This window comes from Equus asinus, chromosome 1 (assembly GCF_041296235.1).
Source record: "Equus asinus isolate D_3611 breed Donkey chromosome 1, EquAss-T2T_v2, whole genome shotgun sequence".
Taxonomy (NCBI): domain Eukaryota; kingdom Metazoa; phylum Chordata; class Mammalia; order Perissodactyla; family Equidae; genus Equus; species Equus asinus.
In genome coordinates, this window is record NC_091790.1 from 112,547,417 (window position 1) to 112,574,947 (window position 27,531).

General features: G+C 42.3%; 1 protein-coding gene across 12 annotated transcripts in view; it reads right to left on the reverse strand.

Moving 5' to 3' along the window:
• Nucleotides 1–26,072, reverse strand: part of GSAP (gamma-secretase activating protein) — a 79,183-nt gene extending 53,111 nt beyond the window's left edge. For 5 of the 12 annotated variants that reach the window (XR_011502226.1, XR_011502224.1, XM_070505769.1 and 2 more), the window contains exons 1-8: nt 25,885–26,069; nt 15,041–15,117; nt 13,993–14,049; nt 12,003–12,072; nt 11,639–11,692; nt 6,165–6,253; nt 2,347–2,416; nt 1,083–1,132 (exon numbers count right to left, since the gene is read on the reverse strand). Coding sequence is in view for 9 of the 12 variants with exons in the window: in XM_070505769.1 (XP_070361870.1) it covers nt 1,083–1,132; nt 2,347–2,416; nt 6,165–6,253; nt 11,639–11,692; nt 12,003–12,072; nt 13,993–14,049; nt 15,041–15,117; nt 25,885–25,975 (558 nt within the window). In the remaining 3 variants the exon portion in view is untranslated. Of the gene's footprint in view, nt 1–1,082; nt 1,133–2,346; nt 2,417–6,164; nt 6,254–11,638; nt 11,693–12,002; nt 12,073–13,992; nt 14,050–15,040; nt 15,118–25,884 lie in introns of all 12 variants that reach the window. The other 7 variants (XR_011502225.1, XM_070505815.1, XM_070505794.1 and 4 more) reach the window with 3 other exon arrangements.
• Nucleotides 26,073–27,531: the final 1,459 nt, after the last annotated feature.

The window sequence follows — 27,531 nt, forward strand, 5'->3', positions numbered from 1 at the left end:
TTACACCATCAAATTGGAATTTTTTTTTAAAAAGGTAAATACACCTATTACGTATGGATAGAGGGTCAGGGTACTCTTACACTTTGCTTGTAAAACTGTGAATTTTGGCAAAACTCTGTTGAATGTTACCAAATGCATACACCCATCAACCCAATTAGCCATCACTGAGGATTTAGCCCAAAGGAATACGTGTTCCAAATACATAAAGCTATAAAAAACACCTGAGACTATTCGTACTGTAAACAAATAAACAAAAAAAGAAAATTGGCAATCAAGTGAATGTGCATCCATGGGAGAATGGTTGCCAAATTGTGTACATTCATGCCAGGAATGAACAGGTGCTTCTAAAGAGAATGAATTGGAACTATTTTAGTTGACTTGTAAGTAATTCTACAAAGTTGAGTGAGGAGGGAGTTAATAATAAACAAACCCCTGGTGTGACAGGGGAGGGGCTGGGGGCTTTATAGGTACGGAGGAAAGAATGGAAGGATACACACCAGGTTGTGAATAAAAGTGAGAGGCGAAAAGGCAAGGGAGAAGTGGAAAATGAGCAAAAAAAAGAAAAGAAAATTGAACTATATAAAACCCCAGCATCCCAGCATATATATTACGATCCCATTTATTATATATATATATGTATAAAAATTAGAGAAAAAAGTTATATCTCTATTTAGAAACCTATAGGGATACCTGTGATATATTAAGGAAAAAAGTAAAAACAAAAGTGGTAAATTAATATATGTATTACGATTCTATTTTGGTAAAAACAACTGAATCCCTGCATATGTGCACCTAACCCTGTGTAGCTTTGCATGAGCAAGGTAAAAGGTGTGGAAAGTCACACAGGCTGGCATTAGTTACCCTGGGAGACTGAGACGGGGGGAGGTAGAGAGGAGGGAGGTAATTAACTCCTTCATATACATCTTGTATCAGTTCACATGTTACAAAAGCAAGTCTATAATTTGAAAGACATCAAATAAAGAAAACGCTATGTTTCCATAACATTAATCTATCCTTAACAGTCTAGAAAGGTCTCTTTGTGTGGAAAAGAGTCTGAAGCAAAAGGTATTTCAAATATTTACCACTCCATTTCCATCTTCTTGGATGACTTGGATATGAAATTGTTCAATATCTTAAAAAAAAACAAACAACAGAAAGATAGCTTAACCTTCATGAAAAACGAGTCCTTTTTTTCACCTAACAGTTGTGAATATTTTTTAGTAAAAGCAATGCAGATTAAATAACTGGCTGAAAAATAATATTATCACAGATAGCAATCTCACAATAAAGGCACAAAACAAAAGCCACCTGTCTCCACCCTCCCTTTACAGTCTGTTCCAAGTCCAGACTTTATTCTGCTCCTCAATATTAACAACACAGGAAGCATTTAACCCTTCTGCTCCCCCACGTGCCCTCAACAAGCATTTGCCTGCCCTAAACCATCACTCTTAGACAGGGCTAATAAGGGCCCATTCGGTAGGGTTTATCTTCCATTTCCAAATAGCAAATACCTCTTTGTATGAAAATATCAGATAGAAAACTCATTACACAAGATAGCTGGGGGAGGTATTTTTATAGGGGTCAACTTCACATTAACAGAACTCGGAACCGTTCTGTAGATGGTCCCTTTTGCTCAGTCAGCAATTTACATTCGCCCATACTTACCTTCTGCCGGTTTTAGTTACAGAAATGTGAGACAGATAATTGGCAAGAGCATAGGGACTGAACACAGACCTCACCCTCAGGCCTGTCCTTCCAGTTATAAATCAGCAGTTTCATCTCGTAACTTGAAAGATGGCTTACCAGCTAAGATCCACCAGGGAATTTTGTCCTTTCTCCACCCCACCCCCCAAACTTAAAAACATCATTAAAGGATGTCCCAATCTTATTTGTCTCTACCTGAATTTGACCAAATTAGTACGTGTCCTCAAGTTCTGCCATGGAATTCTTCTAGCTTCTAATGCCTTCCCCTCTCCCCGTCCCAGCCTCTCTCCTTATATCATGGTTACCCATTGTGACAGACATGCTAAAGAAGGATGGACTACAGAAGGCAAAAATGACCTGAGCAGCTTTCTACAAACATTCCACCATGTGACAAAACTGGAAATCCATACACACAGGAGCCCATCCTTCCCAGGATGAGGAAACAGAGAAGAGCCGAAGGGAACAAGTAGGGGCTGAAGGCAAAGCCTTTCCACAGGAATCCTAGGTCTCAAATGGACATCAAAGGTCAATGGACCCATGGCCCTGGCGAGTGGACAGCTAGAAGATTCAGTCATGCCCCACACTTCACTAGGAGATGTGCCGTTCATGAAGCCCCCATATGGCACCCAAAGATACACTTACATTTCTCTTCTGAAATCAGTAACAGATGGTTCTCTGGAAGAGGGTTGCTTTCGACGTGTGGGTGGAGGAACTGTAGAAAGGAAATTAATCAAAATCACAAGCAACTACCTTGCTTATTCAAACAGTGCAAAAGTTGCATCTGACCACTATACCACTACATACCACAGAAGGGACTGAGAACCAAAGAATAGTTTAGGCGAATCACATACACACACACATTACAGATGGAAGCAAGGAGGAAAAAGGAAAGCTTTCAGGAGCTCAGTTCTCCGGGGGAAACTGGTCGCAGGTCCACCATAACTCATTTAAACAATAAGGCTGAAGCGTAAGCTACTCTTAGGGATGGTGCTTGCTATTAGGAATATGTGATTCTGAAGCCAATCAGAAACAACGTCAACAACATTTGCACAGAAAGTTCTATCTCACATGCACAAAGTAAGAGCGGACAACACATTTGTTGTGCAACTAAATCTAGTATTTCATTTGAAAGTCAAATAAACGCACTCTCCCCTACAACTTCCAGCGTCCCACATGCAAGAGACAAAGCACGGCACAACCAGGGACTTTCCAAAAAGGACAGTGAGTCACGGCGCGGCATGTGGTGGAGGACTTACAAGCCTCAAGCCTAGAAGGACTGCCACTGGGAAGAAAACGCTCGATCCATCCCACTGCCCCTTCTCTGGGCTCTCCGGTATGTGCCAGCCCGCAGGACAAAGCAGGCAGCCAGCAACACAAGCCTGACGCCGTCAAATGTGATACAGGGGAAAACTGGTCATGGCATGACCCCAGTGACTTAATTCTTCCATCATCAGAAGGGTTACCCCTATCATAAATCAGCAGTGTCATGCTTAACATGCAAGACAGCTTACTAGATGAGATCCACCGGTCAATTTTGGTTTTTACCTCCAAACTCGAGAGCCTAGTGAAAGAACATAATCTTTTATGCCCCTATTTTCCAGCCGGCAGCCTCTGTCAAGACTGAACATTTTTGACAAAATATACTACCTGGTGCCCTAACTTTCCATAATGACAAACTGGAAATAGAACTGGTCAATTTTTTAAATTGTTTGTAGTCAAGTTTCCCTTTCAGAATTGAAAAATAAACCATTAACTATGTACCCTTCTTCAAAGCAATAACCCCCAAATTAAAAAATAGATAGCAGTGCAGAACTCAGCTATGAAAATAATATAGAACTTATCATCTCCTGACTTGTGACATCACGCACATCAGAGAGCATCCTCTGCGCACCGGGGTTGAGGAAAAGCAAAGATGAGCGATGCTACACAGATAATGCAAGAGGAAATGCTGTGCCTCAGGACAAGGAGATGCTCGGACAGAAGATGATACGGCCTCCCCCAGGTCTGCAGAGGTGGCCAGGGCATGCTCGCTTAGGGCTGTGATCTGGACGGTTCTAAACCTTTGCCTGGTCTTTGGGTGGCCATCAGCGAGAACTGATTTGAAAAGTCTCATTTCGGGGGAGGTTGTTTTTCTTTCCATTATGAGGCAGCTGTACGGCAAGGCCAGGAAGTGAGAATATAAATAGACTGGCTTCAGACACAGCTCTACAAAAACAGGCAAGGTTTTTTGTTTTGTTATTTTTTGTTTTTTGCATTGTGAGTAGGAATCTATATAGATTATATCATATTAGGGAAATATTTATCTTCACAAATATGGAGCTAGATTCTGATTATTAATATTCATCATTGGAAGGTATGCACAGTAGGTGTGGAGAGGGGTATATAATTACCCTCTGGAACTATCTGGAAGACACACCTCACGCTGGTAGGGAACTCTCAAAGGGTACCAGGTTGAGATCCCAATCCCACCCACTTATGTCCTGCTGAAGTTGCTCTGTGAGGGGGGGTGAAGGCTGCACACGTAGCCTTAGGGAAATGTACTACTGGAGATCTGCATGGATGTTTTGGTAAAAAAAACAGGAGACAGACCATAGCGTAAGACTAAACTCAGTGGACAGTGAATGGGGATTCTCTAAAAGGGAGAGGGTGAGAGGGCTGGGAAGGGTGGGGCTTCACCAAGGATGGAGGTTTGGAGGAACTTCTCTGTCCTGAAGCTCAGGCATGAGGAACAGGGAGCAGGGCTAGGAACTGAGATGGGTCCACAAGATGACACAGGTTTTTCTTTATTTGGGTGGAGACGTTTCTTTAGGTCTATGGATGCAGTCACACATCATCACTTTTAATTTTTTTTAATTGAGATAAAATTCACACAACATAAAATTCACCATTTTAACTATTTTAACGTATATAGGATTCAGCAGTTTCCAATATACTCACAATGTTGTGCAACTGCATGTATACTTGTAAAACCTTTTCCCTTTCCTATGCTGTAATTCCCTTTAGTGGCGCTAATCCTTCAATACTGTCTCGTCACCTTTGCAGCCCTGAGTGGAGATGCTAAGGAAGCCAAAAGAACAGGCCAGAAAAGGGAAGTGTGCTCTGTCCCAAGGTCACTCCTGCGCTGATGACACTGTAAACAGAGTGGCTTCCTGGGGGAGGGGAAGGCAGCCTAGGAGCTCCATGCCAGGCCCTGTCTGGAAGCCAGCAGCGGCCCCCAGTGAAGCCAGGAGTGGTGGCAAAAACACACAACTGGAAGGACTGGCTGAGAGTGGAGGACCCGGGGCCGATGAGAGACAGTCGCCTCTCCTAAGACACAGTGCAATAGGGAGACCCACTGGCTCGAGGCTGGGAGTAGGGGCCAAGGAGGAGCAGATCCTTCAGTTTACACAAGGAAACCATGCAATACTGCATGAACACATGGAGTCAATTCTTGTTGCCTGTGGTAGTCCCAAGCTATAAAGTCACCACAAACACTGTATACTGACTACTGGACCACGGCTCCTGGGGAAAATATGGGGACAGGTTCTTGCGAGCCTGTAGTCACATTTTTATCAACAAATTAAGACACAACTTTGTTTAATGTGCGTTTCTGTTTAAAGACACCTTATTTAATATATATTGTTGATTGATTAGCGTTGAACTCACAGTCAACAGCACTATAAATTCATGGCTGAATGAAGCTTCTCTAACTAATAGAAACATACTTTCTCTGTAAAGTACATCACAGCCTTCTTGTACTTAGGAACACGAGACAGCACTTTGGCACTATGCTTGGGGACATTTTAAACAGTGAAAGCAACAACAAAAAGCCCCAGAAAGGGAAAAATATGGCACTAAATAGACCGTGAAAATAACATTTCTTTACAGTCTGAAGACTGGATCAAGAAGGCAGAAGATGACCTTGTTCCCTCAGCTGGGAACATGCGCACACATTTTTCACCACTTTGCACACGTCTGCAAATGAGTATGAAAGTGCCATAAAGTTTTGATTTTAGGGTTACAAATAAATTTTAGCAAGTAGTAGAATTCACAAATTCCAAACGTGCAAGTAGTAAGGATTGACTATATCTAGTCCATCTGCCTTATACACGCAGCGCTTCTGCCTCCATTCATGGAGTTGATAAATTCAGAGATTAAGTCATTTAATCACAGATGTTTAATCTGCCAACTACATGAATACATTAAACAAACCATTTCAAACCTACCTCAAACGTGTTTTGATATTCAGTATTTTGTCAGGTAAAACATTACATTCCTACCAGACAAACCTTGACATAATAGAGACAGAGGAGTTAGGTTTGTCTTCATTTCCATGTTTGCAAAGCAAGAGCGGATAGTTCCAGCCATCCCCAGCTGCCAGATGGTTCTGAGGATGAAAGGTGACAATACATGCAAAAGCCATTGCCTCCAGGATTCCTGCCTTTAGATTCACGTGAGAAGGGATCGACACGCTCACTTACCTGTACCCAGATATAGCTATCCACGGCTTTTAGAACCTTCACATTGTTAACGGGGTGGATTTCGACCAACAAAGTTAAGCACTTTGATCCTACAAAGAAAAGGAGGCTCTTAGTAATGCAGACCAGAATACCACACGTGATCTTCTCCAGACAGGCCAACCTCGAAAGTGGAAATGTGCCATCTGCTACACCAGTTATTCCACAAAGAAAAGTAATTTTCTTAAAGTGGACTTTGACATTTCTTAAAACCCAAAATAGACACAGAAAAGATCACAAAGGAGAAGTCACTGTGCATGGAGTGAGGAACAAGTTCCTGGCCCTCTTCAGTCATTTTTAGCATAGTTTCACACGCCCTCTTGCTTCTAAGCCTAAACAAACAGCTCTGTTCAGTGTCACTCCAATTTGGCAGCACAATGCCAAATAATGTTTGTGCATGAAAATATGAAGATATTTCTGATGCATGAACATGTTACGGTTGACAGCACCTGTTGGGACCACAGGGGCGTGGCTTCCCTCAGGAATGGTGGTGGAGCTCCACTGATAAAGACCCACTTATTTCCTCCGTGTCACATTTGAGCAAAGGTCACAAAAGATAGCAATTAGGAGGAAGTCCTTGGACACAGGCTAGAAAGTGGTTACCACAGATATAGCCTCCCTCCCCCAAGATTAAACCTCTGAAAAGAAGAACTTGCCTTATATTTGAGTTCTTATAAAGACTCTAATATTCTCAGATGCTTTCTCAATGACTATTTTGAATAATAATGTTTCAATTTGGGGATGGCACAGCAGCCTGGAGCTGAATCAATGCCAGTTTTCACTATTTAAGAAAGTAACCTGACAGCACTGCTTTATTAAAAAAAAAAAAAAAAAAAAAAGGCAAAAATGTAAAAAAAAATTTCTGGGATATGGCCTCATAATTGCAAGGACTGAATATTTCTGTAAATATGCCTTTAAAAGATGACTGAAAAAGCAAGACAGTGAGTGAGTTATTGTCTGGGATCATAAATATACAAGGACAGAACAAATGAAAAGCAAATGCTGTTTGGTCAATGGGTGCTTGTAGCTCAGTATGACAATCCCATTGACAGGATCACACACCAGTTCAAAAGGGCGGTATTTCCAATAACTGAGACAGAAGTCAAGGTGAGGTGCTTCAGGATTCTGCCTGATGACTCAAAAATGGCTCTGGGAATAAGAAAGATATTGGTGTCAAAAATACTTGTGAAGAAGAACAGAATGGAAATGTTCTGTGAAATGTGAGAATGAGAAAGAAAGCAATTTTCCTTATTATTTAAGCATGCGTAACTAAATTAACAAGTAATACAAAGCTGACATTCGACTATTTTATCTCTTGCCTTAAGAGCTTATATATTCCAATTGGAAAAAAAATGGGGAGGGGTAAGAGGAAGCAGGGGAATCTCCTTATTGGAAAAATAAGGAGTCACCTTTCATTTGGCCTTTTTTGGTAGCGAATTTGTACCCAAATGAGATAACTAGCTATCAGCTAAATTCACTTGCCTTTAAAAGAGGAAAATTTTCAAGGCCAGAAAGCATCTTCCCACACTCATTTTTCCCTTCTTTAGGGCAGCCCTAAACTTAACTAAGAGAATCAGCATTAAGATAACAGTAATCGTGCAAACAGGAATTTCTCTCAATAACACGCCATGTGCTTTCCTAGTGTAACAGGAAGCTCTCTGGATTAGGGTTCTAGAGACGTTGGTTCTAGTTTAAGCTCTGCCACTAACCTAATAGATACTTTTCAACAAATGACCAAGGATTCCCAGGCCTCAGTGCCTTGTCATTAGAAAAATTAACTGAAAAGCTATCGAAGCAGATCATTCCTACGATCACTTTCAGCCATAAAATCGCATGATTCCCTGAAGGGCTTAAAGTTGTCTTAAGAATTCAGAGAAGCCAGGCATCAGTGGAAACCCGGAGGGCATCACTGAAGGGTACGACACGGCCAGGCAGCATATAGACATCACAGGAAGCAGAGACAGCAGGATCGAAAGCCACAACATGGGCGGACCTCGAGGGCATCATGCTTAGTGAAATAAGACAGACGGAGGAAGACACATACTGTATGAGCTCTCTTATATGTGAAAGCTAAACAAACAAACAAAAACCCAAGCTCACAGATACAGAGAACAGACGAGTAGCTGCCAGAGGCAGGGAGCGGGGGTTGAGAGAAAGAGGTGAACTGTTTTTTAGGTTTGTTTTTGGTTTTAGTTTAAATCAACTGACTAAAAGTTTTTTTAAAACCCTGGGGATAGGCCTGGCACGGGGAGGGTGGAGAGTGGGCAAAAGAAGCTGGGCTCCCACAGGTCAAGGTCCACGTTGTGAAATGGTGACAAGGTCGGGAAAGTCCAGGAGGGCCCGGTTCTGAAGAAGCTCTGGTTCTTAGAGCTCTGGAACCAAACCACAGCTTCCTGGAGAGTCCGCAGCACTGGACTGCCCACAAGGTGCATGGGGCCCCTGGAGAGTCCCGGCGCGGGCAGTGGGTCCACAAGCGGTCACTCCAGTTGCTGCCCAGGGGCATCTGCTGGGCCTTGGGGCACATGCAGCTCCACAGGGGAGGGTGAGGGGGCAGCTGGGCCTAGCTTCCTATGGAGGGTCATTTTCTAAACAAAACTCTAACTGCCATGGCCACGGCCAAGAAGAGAAGCACTGTTGACGTTGTAAAAAAAACTGTGTTGTAAAGTGTGTGGACCAAGGAACCCATCTTGTTCACATGAAAGATGTTACAGTTGGTCTCATTTGCAATGGAAAAAAATCTCATTATAAGCAAGAGAGTTAAACAACACCGTGAGGCAACCTACATTTCATCATCAAACGGCTTATCAGGGCATTCACGGACACAGAAAACAAGACTTTCCAAATATTTGTTCAAAGGACAAAACATAATAGATCCCATAGTGCTTTCTGGTCGCGTCACCTCCGGCCTCCAGGACTGTCTGCACCTCACCCCCGTCTCCCTCTGGCCTCCGTGCCTTCCACTCTGCCCTGTGCGCGCCACTGTGCCTCAGTGACCTCCTCACATCCTTGAACTGCAGCCACAAGCACACTCCGGCCTCAGCCTGTCCACGGCCGCTGCCAGACGCGGGTCTCCTCAGAGCCACGCGCTCTCCCTCCCCACTTTCAGATCGCTGTTTCAACACTCCTCTAACAGTGTTTCCTAGGATCAAACCCCCAATAAACTAACGGCGCTCAGACTCTACTCAGGGGGAAACCCAAGCTAAGACAAGAAGTGATCTCAGGGAACAGGATCAGCTCTGCCTCGAGGGGCTGGCGTGAGGGAGTGGGAGAGCGAAAGGGAAGAAAGCAAAGTCAGGATGTGGGGCATCATCAAGTGAGCGACCACCGGGGGTCTTGAGCTGTACAGAGCGCACCCCAGAATACCCGCTTTAGGGATGGAAGAGCGGGTATTTATCCTTCAGCTCCTTGCCCCCATTCATCATGGCTTACCCTATTGGGAATCTTTTCCAACCGTACATACTTCCAGGTGATACAAACAGATTTTCCCAAGGGCTCTGGGCAAAGAGTAAGAAGTTGGCAGAGCAGCTGAGGGGAGGCACTGTCTGCCAGATTACACTCGGGCAGAGCTGGCTCCCACCGCAGGGCTGGCGTAAAAGGTGAGCTAAGAAGATGGAAAGCATGAGCCATCTACCACAATCACCAACAATGTCCATTCTAGTATTTCTAAAGATGCGATCAGATCATCTCACTACAGGTGCATCCAACTTTTGAGACTGAGTCAGCACAGCTGAATGGGAGTCAAGGTCGTACTCAAAACTTACAATAAAGTTGGTCTGAAAGTTCACTGTATAATATATATAATTGCCACTGTTCTGCATGCTAATCAGGCATAGATGGTAGACATAAAGATTATAGCTTCTACTGTGTTTACCAGCATAATAAAGAATTTCTAAAGCTAAAATGAATAAGGCTCAAGAGGAACTGGGAGGTGCAGGGAGCCAAGCCAAGGTTCTGTATAGACGCCCAGCCTTGTGTTTGGGAGGAACACAAGCAGCTAGGCCTTTCTCTTCTTGGATAAAGGGGTTTACTAGCCCAGGAGATCAGGGTCATCTCCTGGTTTTGCCCAGACCCTTGATTTAGGGATCAGGATACCAGTGTCTTAGATCCTATTTTCCTTAAGCTAGGCCAGGTCCATCACCTCTGAAGGGAGCTTTGCCCCTAATTCTAAGAGGAGCAGACAATGCTAAGAGGCAGACACGGCACAGGAGAGGGAAGAGGGTTGCTGCGGTCCTCAGGGTAACAGAGCAAGAGGGAGGGGAAGGATGACTAACACAAATGATGAGATTTCAGGGGAAGCCTCCAGCCCGCCAACAGCTCCCATAAGCTCTCGTGCTGAGGTCCCTGAGGAGGTCCCATCCAGCCTTGGCTCTGGCTCCCTTGACACTCTAAACTGGCTCTGTGGGAGCCCAGGACTGCCTCCTAAGCCTCATGTGGAAAGTATGTACAAGGGCTTTTTCCATCACATGCAACTGCAGGAGACTATATCTGAGCGGGAACTATGCTAACAAAAGGAGTTTAAGTGCTGAATAAACAGAACAGATGGAAAGCACTGCAGGATCAGAACAGTAAGAGATAAAAATGAGATGCACTAGACCAGAGGTTGAAAAATGGTAGTCCACAGGCTACATCCAGCCACAGGGGGTTATCATTGCCTGAGGACAATTTTTAAAAATATTTGATCCAACATTTAAAAATTAAATTTTTACTTAAAAGTCTATACTTCTCTTGATAAATTGAAAAGCTAGTCCGACTGGGCTCATTGTCCCCACTCTGGATGGGGGACATATGCCCCATGGGACACCCCCACCCACCATGAGTCCCTATAGCTTGCTTGCCATGAGGACAATTGCCAAGCCTCTCTTGCATGCCCCTGTACCCCCAGCACCACGCACGGTGCCTGGCCCACTGCAGGCACTCAATATTTGTTGAGTTCTTGACAGACAGATGATGTCGAATGTCAAGGGCGGGGAGGGCATTTCATAGATCACAAACTATGAAGTGAGGCTTGGGAAATGAAAAGAATTGATTTTTATTTAGAACTGGCGGACTATTCATAATTGGCGGACCGTTCATAATGCATTATGCATTGGTCAACAGTTCACCAGATATAAGAAAAAAATAGTATTCTTGAAGGAATACCAACCTTTTCCCAACCTTTCACACCACCTTCTGACCATAGGGTTCTAGTGTGTTCTCAATGTTTTAGTCTGCAGGTGCTGTTTTTTTTTTTTAATACTTCTGACATTTACTGTTATATTATTTTCTGTACTTTCTTATTTACTTGAAAAAAATAACTTAAAAACACTCTCTTTCATTCTTGACATGACCTTTGCCTTTTCACTCTGAGACAAAGCTATTTGTAAAGATGCTTGAAATTTGCCTCAGTAGTTCAATAAATCTTCTTCTATCAACAGGCACTAAAAGTATCATTTCATTACCTGGTTGAAGCTCATTTCTTCTTCCTTCTTTAGTAGATTGAACTAAACTTGCAGCTAACGGGAAAAGAAAAAATAATCCATCAGCAAATGATCCATGCAGCGGCTTGTTAAAGTTTACCATTTTACACCTGAAATGAGTGAGGGCTCAAAGGATCTGTCAGTGTTGATTAAGGTAAAACACAAAGCATTCCTTTTTTGTAGGTAGACTCTACAGATCGCTCATTCCAAATCGAACCTCCCAAGAACATCTCTTCTCAGAAAATCATCGTTATAGAAGACACAAACACTGCAAAAATCCAATACTTTGAAACTCAAAAAATGCAGTTTAGCTCTTGACACGTAGCAGTAAAAGAATTCCACTTACCAAGCAAAGTTCTCTCCCTGTTGACAGAGCAACTGACAACTTGCAAGTCTTTCTCAAATGTATAGAGATGCTATTGAAACAAAAAGTGTTTTTTAATTTGGAGTTTCATATTAAATAACTTTATGAATACAAATTCCCATTTAGTGCTCTACCAGGTATCATCGTGGCAAAACATTTCACTAAAGAACCATCCATGAAGCAGGTTTATCCATACTGAGAAGTTTCAGATTATTTTTTAAGAAAAAAGTTTACTATTGTAGGCCACGTTTGGCACTGAAACTTAACCATGAGGCAACAGAGCTTAGTGATTAAGAGCACAGACCTTGGAACCAAAAGAGACCCAGGTTCAAATCCTGAGTCTGCCACTGTCTGGCTGTGTGACTTTGGACAAATTATTCAACCTCTCTGTCCTCCTATCAGTAAAGTAGGAATCCTAACATCTATCTCATGAGATCATGAGAAGGATCGAGTGAGATAATCTATAGGAAGCACTTATTACAATGTCTACCACACATAATAAGCACTCAAATGTTGCTATTACGATTATTGAGGGAAGTTAAGTTTCAATCAAATCCCATCACTCTGATATCATTAACTATGTCTAAGAGACAATCACAAGTGCCACTCTCATGGGACTCTCTTCCTTAGAGCATTGGCAAAGTCATTTCACTTTATTTCATCTTGATTTTCTCACACTTTAAAATGTTGCAAGATTCTATTTCCTCAAATATTAAAGAAAATGAGAAAAGTCATGCAGAAACAGGAAGTGCTGTGCAGATTGAGGAACCGGAGTCAATCACAGTTACATTAGGCAAACCCTCTTAAAATATCTCGGAGAGTAAGGAAAGATAAATCTTAGAGCTCTGGAGAGAACAGGCTACGAGAAAGAGCGAGTAGCAGAAGTATTAAGAGGGAATAAAACAGGACTGAGAACACACTAGAATCTCATGGCCAAAAGATGATGGAAAATGTTGGGAAGTCAGGCAACCCTTGATTGGAGAAAGTGAACTTTGAGTTAATAAGAAGGCTCTGAATTCACCTGAGAGATTTTGGTTTCCTTTGACTCTGCTCTAAGTGAGGGATTCTAATTTATAACAAGAATCATGGATGTATGCAGTTAATTTTTAGTGTTTTGTCCCTTTAATTATAAAATAACACATGAGCATCGTCTCAGGGTTTAAAACATTCAAATACTACCAAATAAAAACTCCAGGCTCTTCGTTACGCTCACCCAACCCTAACCCCCTTCCAAGAGGAAACACGTTGGTAATTTGCTCTGTAGCCTTCCAGATCTTTTCATATATATTTATGCATATATATTGCATAGTTTTCTGGCAAGTTTTTTAAAAATATAAACGGAATGTACTATTCTGGCAACACGCTTTTCTCATGTAACAATGTGTTTTAGAGGGCCTTCTTTGCCAGTGTACATTTATAGACTTCTTAATCCCTTAATATTTGGAAATTGTTTTTACGTAGGCACAAAATGACTCGCTCCCATTTGCCCCAAGAATTAGGCAAACCTGTCACATCAGCCAATGCCTTATGTGAGTGGCTTGGGTCCATACCTTGATCTTTGAGAAGCAATGAGAAGCCAGGCAGGTGCAGGTTCAGCAGAAGCAGAACCAGAACCCGGGGACACGACGTGATCCTAAGCCCCTGGGAGCACAGGAATCTCGGGGAGGACACTGGACTTCCCGCATTCCTGTGGGATGTTGGTTAATTGATCTGAGCCAATTTTGCTTGAATCTCAAAGGACTAAGAGACTTCAGCTGAAGTTTTGGTCTAGGAGTCCTTGCACTATTTTTTTTTTTTTTAAGAAAATGGTGCCAGGAGATGGTAAGAGGGAGAAGAGAAAGGAAGGCAAAGAAATAAAAACTAAACTTTTAGAAAAATGAGAATTTGTATCTATAAAAAGCAGGAGGCAGAAAGAAGGAAAATTCTAAAAGCAGTAATCAAGGAGTAATCTATGATTTATGGTGATTTTTACCTCATTTTGTCTGGTGTGACAATCAAATAATCCAAAGAAGACGTTTCCCTTATCATCCTAGAAAAAATTAACTAGATGTTTATTAAAGGTCATTATTTAGGAAGTTAAGATATTACTAGTTTCAAAATAAACCTGCAATAATTCAGCTAATATTAGCAATAAGCACCGTAAAGGTAGCTTGCCGTGCAGGTCAGAAAGAGACTGAACCTGCACACAGGCTCGAAGAGAGCAGTGGACTAAGGATGTGCAGCTCCGTGAGTTTCAGGGACCCTGTCTAGTAGCACTGAGGATGGTGAAAAAGCAAATCTTTTCGTACTTCCATTTATTTTTTTAAGAGAATATAAACCGTATGATGGACATTGGGAGTGGCGAGAACAAGTCCCTGATAGTCTTCTAGGTAGAACTTTTTGAATCACACAATTCCTTACATGCAGCATACTTATAGGAATAACTTAAAATAACATTTTTTAAGCAAAAAAAAAAAAAAAGTACAGTGATACAACTGTGCAAAGCAAACTGGCCACTGAAATTATTCTTTCATGTTCCCTACTATAGTAAAGTTATCAGTAAACTAAACTGTTTTTCCTTAGAACACTTGACATTGAAATCACATTGTTCAATAATAATGCCTCAAAAGTTGATGAGCGTTTCTAAGTCTGAACAGATGATGCAATCATATGTAATATTTTCTCAAAGATAAAATTTGCACACACTAATTAGGTTTAAACATCTTTTACTTGGCATTTTCCCTCTAGAAAATGGACCTGCTCATTTATTCAAAAAATGTGACCACTGTGTCAGACACTGTGTAGATTTTTATTTTATTTTAAAAAGAGAAAACATTTCACGAGACTGAATTTGAATCACCCGTTTAATCTCACAACATAAAAAAGTCATCTGTTAAAGATTAAATGCCAAGGTTTATTCATTATCCCTCAATAAGATATAGCATAAAATTCTATAAAAGAGAATATAAATGGTTAAAATAGTAAATTTTATGTTATGTATATTTTACCACAGTAAAAAAAAAGAAAGAATACCGATGTACCTTATAGGTATAAATAATATTTCCATTTCTTTCAACATTTAGTACACGTAAGCTCTCATAATTATTTTCTAAAATACCTGAAATGATAAGATAATAGCCAGTTAATACTTAGCAGAAGTTTAAAAACACATCTAACGAATATAATATTAGTGAAAAGCCAAATATAAAAGAATAAATATGGATAATTCCATCATATAGAGTTTAAAACAGGCAAAGCGAGTCTATTGCATTAGAGGTCAGGACAGTAGTGACCTTTAGGGAAGAGCAAAGGAGTAGTGATGGGGAAATGTCTCAAGGGAGCCTTCTGAGCTGCTGGGAATGTTGCAAATGTTGAGTATGCTGATATCCCCACTTTGCAACAACTCACTCTTGACCTGTATGCTTTTCTGTGTGCATGTTATACTTAAACAAATGTAAGTATCCATGAGTTTTTGCTTTATGAATCTTGAAGCTATGTTATTAGGGGCATAAAACCTTAGAATTGTTATAGCTTCCTGGTGCATTCAGCTGTCAGGAACTCAGCAGCGCTGCCAGGTGTCAGAGTGGTAGATTAAAGCAACCAGCTAAAAAAGCAAGTCAGTCAAGCCTTTTAACACTTACTGTGATGGTATAAGCAAGAGGCTAAACCCGAGACAGCACCAGCTTCCCAGCCCATGTTCCCCCCTGGAATGGCATGCTGGTGGAGGGGCAGGTAGACCAGCAGAGAGGCGGGGATCGCCCACTGCTAGGGAGCCCCAACAAAAGGCTCCTCCAGTATCGTGGACCCAGGGGCTCAGGAGAGGGAGATGAGACGAGCGACGAGTGGGAAAAGTACTGAGTACTGAGTCAAAGTGGAGAAAAAGGATCTTCAAAGTTCCCCTCTTTTTCCTGCTAAGGTGGCAGGCAGAGGTGCTTAAGGAAGACCTCTGCTGATGGCTCCTGATAAAGAGGCCTCCACACAGAAGCACCCGGGCTGGGAATGCAGCCGTGTATAAGAAGATGGTCAGCCACCGGGGTCTGAGTCCTGACTGTGCCTCCCTTCAGGGACTTCAGTGCGTGGCTGTGCACCAAGCCTGGTTTGGGGAGGGCACCTTTCCTGCACATGAGGCCTGCCAGGCAAAGCTTCGCAATTGCTGATGTTTGGGCCTGAAAAATCACACATAGGTTTTTAACCAGGAGCTGGACTAGTCAACCCTTTTATTCATTATAAAATGTCTTTTATCTTTAAAAATTCTTTTTACTTTAAAGTCCACTTTATCTGACATCAGCATAGCCACATCAGCTTTCTTTTGGTTAATGCTTACATGATATAATTTTTTCTCTCCTTTTATTATTAATCTTCCTGTGTCTTTAAGATATGTGTCTTACAAGCAGTTTCCTTTAATTAGAGTATGTTGCCCATTTACATTTAATGAAATCACTGATATATTGGGTTTACAGCAATCATATTACTATTTTCTATGTGACTCAACTGTTTTACTCTTTTCTTGCCTTCTTCTAGATTAACCAAAGTGTTTATTATTTCATTCTCCTACCTATTAACTTGCCAGTTATATATCTTTTGCTATTCTTTTATTAGTTACTCTAAAGTTGACAACGTGAATCCTTAACTTATTATGTTTTAACATCATGTGGTGCCAAGAAATGTGAAGCAATTAAGACTCTCATACACTGCTAATGGGAGTATAAACTGGAAAACTGGCAGTAGCTCGTGAAGCTGAACACACACGGCTCAGCATTTCACCTATACATACATCCCAACAGAAATATACATATATTTTGGCAAATGACACATATAATGTCTATAGCACTATGGTTCATAATGGCCAAAACTGGAAACCCAAAATATCCAGCAAATGAAGAATGAATAAATTGTGGGTACATCCAAACAATGGACAACAAGAATAAATTAACTTTTTATAACATAGAACACAAATAATTGAGCAAAAGAAGCCCAGGTCCTCCTCCTTCTCAAAAAAAGGGACAAATTACATGATTTAATTGATACAGAAGTTTCAAAGACAGGGAAAATGAATCTATGGTGCTAGATGAGTGATTGCTGGAAAGGAGCGAGAAGGGGATCTTCAGGGTTCTATTAATGCTGTCTGTCCTGATTTGCGGGCTAGTTCCATGGATGAGTTGCACACTGTGAAAATTAACTGAGCTGTGCACTTATGATTTGTGTACTTTTCTGTAGGAAAGCCATATTTTGACAAAAGATATAAAGATGCTTTACACAAACATTTAACTTGTAAGTTAACTGATTGTCATTTGTCTTCTAAAATTTTAGGATATTCCTCCCAATTCTACAGTTAAAGGATTTAAACACCGGCAGATACAGCCTTGAGAACTATCATAATTAATTGAGGAGAAAGGTGTATTTCTCCAATTTCCTCAAAATTAAATTGCTTAAACTCGACTCATTTCCCCCATAAATGAATAGCGTTTTTAGATGTTAAAATATGATCATGTTGATTATGACAAGTTACAATATTCAGACAAAACATTTGCAAAATATCCTATAAGTCAGAGCAAATTTCAGTTTGTATTCCTGATTAAAAGGAAAAAAACAGGATAAAAAATAAAGACAATTGGTGACCTGGACCCCTGAACTGGAGCTGGAGGTAGGCAATATTTAGACAGGCAAGGAACAGGTTTCACTGAGAACTTAGGAATCATCCTGAGATCTCTCTTCCCCACTCCTCACAGAAAGAAGCTGCCTGGACCTTCTGGGGGTGGGCAAAAGGGAGGCGAAGTGTTTTTTATATATGGGTATATACACTTCTTAATGCATACTGAGCTGTCAAACGCACTTCCCACTGATTAAAAAAAGAAGGATGATCACTTGGTCTCAGGAGAATAACATGATTCAATTTGTTTACTGCTAAATAGCACTTCACAATTTACAGAGGTCTCATTTCTATCTCATCTACACTGTGTAAAGTATTATAGGCCCATTGTACCGATAAAACAATTGACTTTCCATGAGGTTAAGATACTTGGTCAATATCCTATATTGAAAAAGTGGCACAGACTAATCTCCAACCTAGAAAAAGGTAAACAGAGGGAACTAGGTTTCCTGTGCCACACTAACAATGGGAAAACGGATAATTACTGAAAAATCCTTTTAAGGTAGATTTTCGTAGACATCTAGAGAGAATTTCAATGAGTTTCTTTTCATCCTGCACATAACTCAAAATTCCTGGAATGCAACGTGTCAATATCTTGAGAAGTACTTTTTTCTTTCAAGATTATAAGGATGCTGGGAGAGACCTTCTCAAAAGTACACTTAAAAGGTTTCAGCTTAGATAAGAAACTCCTTTGCAAGAAATCTTGCTATGAAAATTCAATTTCCTTGCTAAATCAGCTCTATTTTCAAATCGCTAAAAAATTAAGAGAAAAAAATCTCCAACAAGTGAAGATTACAACAAACGATATATACTTATTCCATTAAACCAGTACTTCTCCACTCTGGCTGTGCATTAGAAACACCAGGGGAGCTTTTAAAAGAACATGGATGCCCGAGCCCTGCCCAGAATATTCTGATTTTATTGGGCTGGTGAGGGGCCCAGACTCTGGTGTGTACATGTTTTGAAGTTCCCTTTGGGATTCTAACGTGCAGCCAGGGTTGAGAACAATTGAACGACACATTTATATAATATATTAAACAACATTCACTAGATGGCATACCCAGGACCAACCTACAACGTAACCATGGTAGACAGAGTTGAAATAAACAAAAATAATGCTTTCATGGGTCTGTTAGGTAACAATAGTTGCAGTCTTAAATAATCCTAAGTACATAGTTCTCCTCTCAAGGACATTCGAATTAGACAGATTTGGCAATGTTGGAAATTCAGAGACCAATGTCTCACCACACACATTAACCCAGCAACCATCCCTGCCCAGATTAGTTGCCCATATTTTAGACACACCCTTTAAAAAAAAAAGTATTCAATAACCTCTTTGCTTATTCACTCTGACTTTTCTCCTGGTGGTTCATCACAGGAAATTCCAGAGGAGGAAGTTTAGCAATTTCAAATGAGGAAATGTGGTTTAATTTTACAGTTCAGTGTGCTCAGAGCTCATGGAGGAAAAATGAAGCATTTTGACAGAGGAGATACTTGCATAATTAAATTTACTAAAGCAAAGGAGGGTTCCTAGACATTAAAGATGTTGGCAAGTCACAGCTCATGTCAAATTGAAGCTCGTTTGCCAGATATTCTTGTCCATTTCAATCCGCTCTTTTCTAAACATAAGTGACTTCACTTTACAGGAAGTCTCACAGCCTTATACAAAAATTTGGACTAGTTCCTAGTACACAGATCGAGAGGTGCTAAAATACGATTATACCTATGACATTTCTATTCTGTAAATAATTCACGTAAGTCTTCAGGCTAACATGACCAGATATTATACTTCCTAAATTTATGAAGTAAGCATCATTATGTGACTTCCATTTCATATTCTGAATAAAATGAGAAAAAGCCAGGAAGGGGTGATTAGTTAAGAAAGAGATGAGAATTAGAAAAGGAGTCTAGGAAAGAAAAGTGAAAAGGAAGGACAGTGGCGAGAGAACAGAACAACAGTGAATGAAGACAACGTGACTAAACCACTCCCCTGAGCCCAGATCTGTCTGGATGCACAGGAGGCAACAACAAAAATCATTACTCTTGAATCAGTCACCCAGGAAAATATATCACTTCCCTGGCAAAGACGAATGACCACAAGATTTGAAAGATGAATCAATCTGATGTCTCATAAATCCGAGACTAATCAAAGCAGGCATGAAGACATAGGCAAGAAAACCCACATTCCTTATGGTCTTCAATATGCATGACATTTAAACCTTAGAAAATTTACATGCCATAGACTTTTTCTTAGTTTCTTGAAGATGTGATACATTCCAACAAGGGATTGAGCATTGGATGCAAAAATTAATATATAAAATCTGTTGTATTGCTACATACCAGTAATAGTTAGAACATGTAAAGTTTCTAAATGTGCCATTTATGAGAGTAACAAAAAATAATAACAACCCAGGAATAAATCTAGCAGAGAGTGTGCAGGGTCAGGGTCAGGATCAAGGGTCAGGGTCAGGATCAGTGTCTAGGGTCAGGGGTTAGGCTTAGGGTTAGGGAAGGGTCAGGGTCAGGGCCAGGGCCAGGGGTTAGGGCTTAGGGTTAGGGTTAGGGGTCAGGGTTAGGGGCTAGGGCTCAGGGCTAGGGACTAATTTATCCAGATGAATTTTATCCAGATGGATTTAATTCCAGATGGATTAAAAAACAAACTATGAAGAGGACAGCTATAAAGCTTTTCAAACTTAATATAAAAAAATCTTCACGACTTCCGAATCAGGAAGAATTTCCCTAAAAGATCCCAAAAAGTACAAATCATAAAGAAAAGACTCACCAACTAGACATGAAAATTAAGAACTCTTGCTTATCAAAGGCACCATCACAAACTGGAAAAAAACAAGTGACCAAAAATATTGCAATACACGTGATGAATAAAGGGTTGGAATCCAGAATACAAAAAGAACCCTTAAAAATCAATATGAAGAAAACAACAGAAAAGTGGACAAAAGAATGAACAGATATCTCATAGAAGGGGACACTCAAATGGCCAATTAATATATAGAAATGCTCAACCTCAGGCCACAAGCAAACAACATTTAGACCCACCAGTCTGACAAAAAATTAAAATTCCGGAACTATCAAGAGCCAGTGAGGATATACGTAAAGGGTCAAAAACATTTCCGTACCACAAATGGGAGCATTAATAAGTACAACCACTTTGGAAAACAATTTGGCAGTAGCCAGGAAAAAGGAAGAAGGGTCTAGCCTATGACTCAGCAACTCCACTGTTGACACTCATCCTAGAGACACTCGTGCGTGTGCACCAGGAGACATGCACAAGGTGAGCAAAAGCCTTGACTGTAGTAGCAAACGCCAGAAACCTCCCAGATGTCACCCACCAGAAAAAGGATCAGTAAAGCCGGCTACTCTACGTCCTGAACTGAGACTGTTTAGTATCCAGGATGTTTATTACGGAGTGCTTAGCAAAGTGAGGTCAACACCTGTAGGAAGAAGGAGAAAGAAGGAGGACCAGGTAGGGGGAGAAGTCAAGAAGTCAAACTCAAGCTGCAGTGCAGGCCCAGTAGCTCAGGTGGCCTCAGGGTTCTCCACCAGGGAAGCTCTAGAACTGCAATGGATTGTCAGAGCTGTCTCATGTTGAATCAGAATGGCAGGCCTTTACACTCCACAACAAATCCTAATTAGAATGTGGGCCACACCCAAAAGGCCATGAAGTTGCTCGAGGCAATCCCTGAAGGGGCTGACAGCTAAAGGCTATCTGCTGACCACACTCACAGCACCTGGGACAAGCCTCCTTTGAAAGGAGGATGTAAGTGGTGCATCTCCATGACCACCACATTGTTGTATATTCACACAATGGAATACTATACGGCAGTGAAAATTAATGACCTATAGCAGTCAACATGGGTAAATCTCACAATAATGAGGGGGAAAAGGCAAAAAACACACATAGTATACTTTCATTTACTTAAAATTCACAAACAAGCAAAATAAAATGATATTTTGCTTAGGGAGAAATACAAACAGGTTAAAACTAAAAATAAGATCAAAGAAATGTTAAAATATAAGAGCTTAAATGGTTGTTACCTCTGGGAGATGCGGGATAGACAGGAATAGGATCAGATAAGGGGACACAAGAGCCTTCAAAAGTCTTAGAAAACACAAATAAATGGAAATATATACCATGCTCATGGATTGGAAGAATTAATACTGTTAAAATGTCCATACTATAAAGAGCAGTCTGCAGACGCTGTGCAATCCCCATCAAAATACCAATGGCATCTTTCACAGAAAATAGACCAAATAATCCTAAAATTTGTATGGAACCACTGAAGACCCCCAACAGTCAAAGCAATCTTGAGAAGGAAAAACAAAGGGGGAGGTATCATGCTCCTTAACTTCAAACTATACTACGAAGCTACAGAAATCAAACAGTATGGTACTGGCATGAAAACAGACACATATATCAATGGAATAGAATAGAGAGTACAGAAATAAATCCACACATATATGGCCAATTAATCGATGACAAAGGAGGCAAGAATATACAATGGGGAAAAGACAGTCTCTTCAATAAATGGTGTTGGGAAAACTGGACAGCTACATGCAAAAGAATGAAATTGGACTACTTTCATACACCATGTCCAGAAATAAATTCAAAATGGATTAAAGACTTGAATGTAAGACCTGAAACCATAAAACACCTAGAAGAAAACATAGGCAGTCAGCTCTTTGATATCAGTCTTAGCAATATTTTTTTGGACCAGTCTCCTCAAGCAAGGGCAACAAAAGCAAAAATAAACAAATAGGAGTACATCCTACTAAAAAGCTTTTGCACAGCGAAGGAAACCATGGACAAAACAAAAAGGCAACCTACCCAATGGGAGAAGATATTTGCAAATCACATATCCAATAAGGGGTTAATATCCAAAATATTTAGGAACTTACACAAATTAATATCAAAAAAAACAAACCCAATGAAAAAATGGGCAGAGGACTTGAACAGACATTTTCCAAAGAAGACATACAGATGGCCAACAGGCACATGAAAAGATGCTCAACATCACTCATCATCAGGGAAATGCAAGTGAAAACCACAATGAGATATCATCTCACACCTGTCAGAATGGCTATTATCAAAAAGACAAAAAATAACAAGAGTTGGTAAGGATGTGGAGAAAAGGAACCCTCATACACTGTTGGTGAGAATGTAAACTGGTGCAGTCACTATGGAAAACAGTATGGCTGTTCCTCAAAAAATTAAAAATAGAGCTACCATATGATACAGCAATTCCACTTCTGAGTATTTATTCAAAGAAAACAAAAAAACACTAATTTGAAGAGATGTATGCACCTCTATGTTCAGTGCAGCATTATTCACAATAACAACCTAAGTCCATCAATAGATAAATGGATAAAGAATATGTGATAGATATATCGGAATATTACTCAGCCACAAAAAAGAACAAAATGTTACCATTTGCAACAACATGGATGGACCTAGAGGGTATTATGCTAAGTGAAATAAGCCAGACATAGAAAGACAAATACCATATGATTTCACTTATGTAGAATCTAAAAAACAAAACAAAATGAAAAACAAAATAAAACAGAAACAGACTCACAGATCCAGGAAACAAACTGGTGGTTACCAGAGTGGGGAAGCGTTGGGTGTGGGTGAAATATGCGAAGGGGATTAAGAAGTAGCAACTTCCAGTTATAAAATTAATGAGTCATGGGGATGTAAGGTACAGCATAGGGAATACAGTCAATATTGTAATAACTTTTTATGGTGACAGATGGTAACTAGACTTATCATGGTGATCATTTCGTAATATACATGTATATAAATATCTAATCACTATGATGTACACCTGAAACTAATAGGATATTATGCGTCAATTATACTTCAATAAAAAGTCTTGTAAACTCTCGATACTGTTCTATTTTTAACGTGGATATGTGGTTTCGTTTTATGATTATTATTTATAACTTACATGTGTTGAAACATTCTTTTGTATAATTGTTTTAATTTTTAAAAGCACAAGTATTTTCTCCATTTATTTCAGAAGAGACCATTTTCCCAACGTTCAACCCAGAACCAGAAGCAGACGCAGTGATCAAATATGGTCCCCTCACTCTCTAACCCCTAGTGGATAAATCCTATCCCATAGGCACTGAATTTCCACGTGTGACTTAGCCCCGCTTCCCAGCTATTTTGCCAAGAATATGTCATACTTCATGAGTATTACTTAGCACCGCTAAAAAATCTTCAGTTATAATGGTTGATGTAAAAATATTAAGGCTTCAAATTTAGATAGCAAGTGAGCAGAGAGGAGACACTGCAATGGAATAATTATTCATAATTTACATTTGAAAAGCCGAGGCTCTGAAAGGAAAATAATTTGCACAAATTTGTGGAGTAACAGCTCTGCTAGAAATAAAACAGAATCCCGGATTCCCCTGCCACTGCTACAAATTAGTGCAGAAGAGGAATTAACTCCTGTTTTTTGAGCAACAACCCACTGGTGATTATCAGAAATATCGTCTTTTAGGATAACAGGGCTAATATCTTGCCAGGTGTTCTGCAAGAGCAAAATACTACCAACATCAGAAAACGCTGGTATTTCCAGTAAGTTCACTTTCTGAGGACCCAAGTGTATCTGCTGTTTAGTGGAATGTCAATGTACAAGTTTATATTTCTTCGCAGATGAGTAAGAGACACAAGGAAGCCAAAATCTAATTGGCTCGCACACAGCTTTTCAATCACAACACACGTTACTGAAACACAGGACTGTGGCATTTCACACTCCGTCTAACTTCTCATTTGCAGACACCTGCCATTTAGCTACATAAGGTGGAGGCTCAGAGAAAGGGTCACTCTGTGGTGGAAAGCAGACTTGGAGCTGCTTATTGTATTTTGAAAAGTTAAACTTTCAAAAACTGTTTGGACATTCAGAAAACTTTAAAATTTCCCCCAAAAGCAAACCTTTACTAATAATGACACTAGTCATTAGTCAAACTCACTAGTCAAAACTCAAGCCTTAAGCTATAAACATGACTCCTTATTTGGAACTAACAATCCACATGCCAAGACAACCCCACAAATAATTCTTCAAAAGCCATGAGACAGTGCCAAAATGCAAGGTAGGGATAGAAAACTTTCACCAAGATAAGGGGAAAGGCGTTGCAGATATGGGTAACGTGACAGCCCTTCCAAAAAATACCCTAAAACGGGAGGAAAAGATAGGAAGCACACTGAGTGGACAGCTCCTGTGCACAAGGTGGGATCCAGAGAAACCGCTGCTTCGAAGCTGAACTGAAGCCCTGAAGTGGCACCATTATTTACAGCAAACTTCTCTTCTTAAAAAGAAGAAGAAGAAAAAAGAAACTAGGAAATCACAGAGTTCCCCTTCTTTAAAGTTTTGATTGATCAATACTGGGGAGGCTCCAAAGTCACTTTACACTCCCTCATCAAAATAAAGACAAAGGATCTTGGTGACCGATGAAAACCACAGCCGCAACGCTGGGAATGTATTCCCCTGCGCCCTGAGGGCGTCGGGCAGGAAACCTGAGCATCGCTCCGTCCAGGCCCGCACAGGCGGTACGATCGGGGGTGGTGGGCACGGGCTCGGTGCTTCTCAGGACAACAGCAGGCTCTCAGGTCACTGCTCACAGCCTGAAAGCAGACCCCTGCCCTCTCGCACTTCACATCTGAAGCTGCAGGTCCTCCAAATCACGCGCACTGTTCACAGAGTTACGTCTCACAAATGTGGGGACAAACCGTGCAACTGTTAAGTATTTACACGGTGGTTTTCTTGGTGGCCATGACTCATCTTTTCTTTCTCAAAACGCGAGACCTTCCAGGAGCCCCTAGTCTTGGCAGAGCCCCTACCATGGGCGATGAACCTGCCCAGGCGGGTGAGATGCGAAGGAAGCGTCGAGAACGACCCGCTCCCACTCCCCGCAGCCGCGGATTAGCGCAGCGGAGTCTTGGCGCGCCCTCCCCGGAGGAGGTGTTGCTGAGGGTACCGCCGGCGTCCGGGCCTTTCGGCTAAGGATGGACCGCTGCGGGCCACAAGCGAGCCAGAAGCCGCAGGACCCGCCAGAAGCAGCCGTGCAGCCCAGCCCAGCCCTCGCCCAAAGCCCGGGCTCCAAAGAAGGAAGCTCGCCCCCCGGCGCCGACCTTCCCGGGGGGGCGGGGCTGCAGGCTGCCCGCGTCCGGTCTGCGCCCCCGCCGCGCCCGCGCCCCGCCGCCCGCGCCCGCACCTGCGCCGCCGCCCCGGGCCCCCGCCGCCGCCCGCAGCCCCGGGAGCACGTCCTTCCGGAGGTCGAAGTCGGCCGCCAGACGCAGCGCCATGGCCCGGGCACGGCCGGCGGGGCTGCAGGGCTGCGGGGCCCCTCCCGGCCTCCGCGCGCCGCCCCGCCGCCCCTGCGCCCGCCCCTCCGCCTCCCCGCCTCCGCGCCTCCGCTTTCGGTTCCGCGCGTCCGGGCGGCGGGGCCGGAGCGCCGCCTCCTCCTCCCGGCGCGAGCCGCGGGCTGGGCGCGCAGGGCTGGCGGGCAGGGGACCGAGGCCCCGAACCCTCAACCTGCGCCCTTGCGCGGGCGATTTGTCTGTTTTAAGGGCCGTGGAGGAGATGTGGCCAGACCGCTGGTTTCCAAACTCTGCTGCGCATTAGGTGTGGGCGCTGGGCATCTTTTTTTAATCCCCAGGTGATCCACTGTGCAGCAAAATTTGGATCCGCTTGGCTAGAGAGGGGTATTACTTGCTGGATTCCCCGACATGGCTCAGGTTCATCGCAGGGGCAGAAGTGGGTGCCGTCTCGGGGCTATACCGCCTACCTTCACGGTGGTGTTTTATTGGGAATGTTGAGGTAGTAAGCAGAGGGAGCGTGTGAAGAAGACTCTAGTTTGAGATACTGGAGACGCTGGAAAGGGTTGATCAGCTTCCCACAAACAGGTCCTCTGCCTGTTTCCGGTTCCCTACCCTGGCTTCAACAAAGCTGAATTGTTTAGGATTCCTTCTGTGATTGGGCTTTAAAAAGCGCGCTCGCTCTTCCAGGGGCACCTGCCATCTCAGGCCCCTGCTCAACCCCATCCCTGCAAATAAATGCAGCGTTTTCTTAATCTCGCCGCTCAGCTTTGTTTTCATTCCCGCGAGGGCACCATCAGTAAGCTCAGTGGTGGTTGTGCCTTTGGCACTGCCGGTTCCCGTCCATCCGGAACACCAACGCCAGATTACTGCTCTCCCTAAAACCAAGCTGTCCTCACTACCCTATGCAGAAGACCCTGAGTGAGAGCTGGAGACCCCCCGGATAAAGCGTCTGCACTTTACCGCATCCTTCCAGCCTTTCTACCTAGAACTTCAGCTCCAGGTTGACCTGACTTCCTCTGATTCCACTCTCCTTCCTCCGAAAAAAGTCACCAGGCCCTTCCGACCTGGATCCACAGACCTTCTCAGAGCTGCAGCCTACGGCGACCTTTCCAGCCCTGAACTCCTGGAGCTGTATTGCTGGCACGCCTCATTTGACAGTCGCAGACTGCCTTGAGACGTGAATATTGAGTCTGGAGTCTTGGCACACGCCCCTGCCTCTTCCTAGGGGCTAACAGAGCGCCTGGAAGGGGCTCAGCCCTTACCGAAGAATAAGTCGATACAGTAATGGATGAAAGAAGGCTTTCTCGTGCGTTTCCCTAAGTTAGGCTCTGAAAACTACCTGCCTGGGGTCATCAGGGACACTCTCTTTCGAAGCAGACTCCCGCGCTCTCCTCGGCCTGGGCCCAGAAAAGTGCATTTCAACCAGAGCCTCGGGGATTCTTAGCTTGCTAAGGTTTGAACACCACTCTGCAGAAAGGTAAAGGAAACTCGTGGCTGCCCTACAGACATCTTTCTCCAGTTGAGGCAGTGAAGCCTTTCAA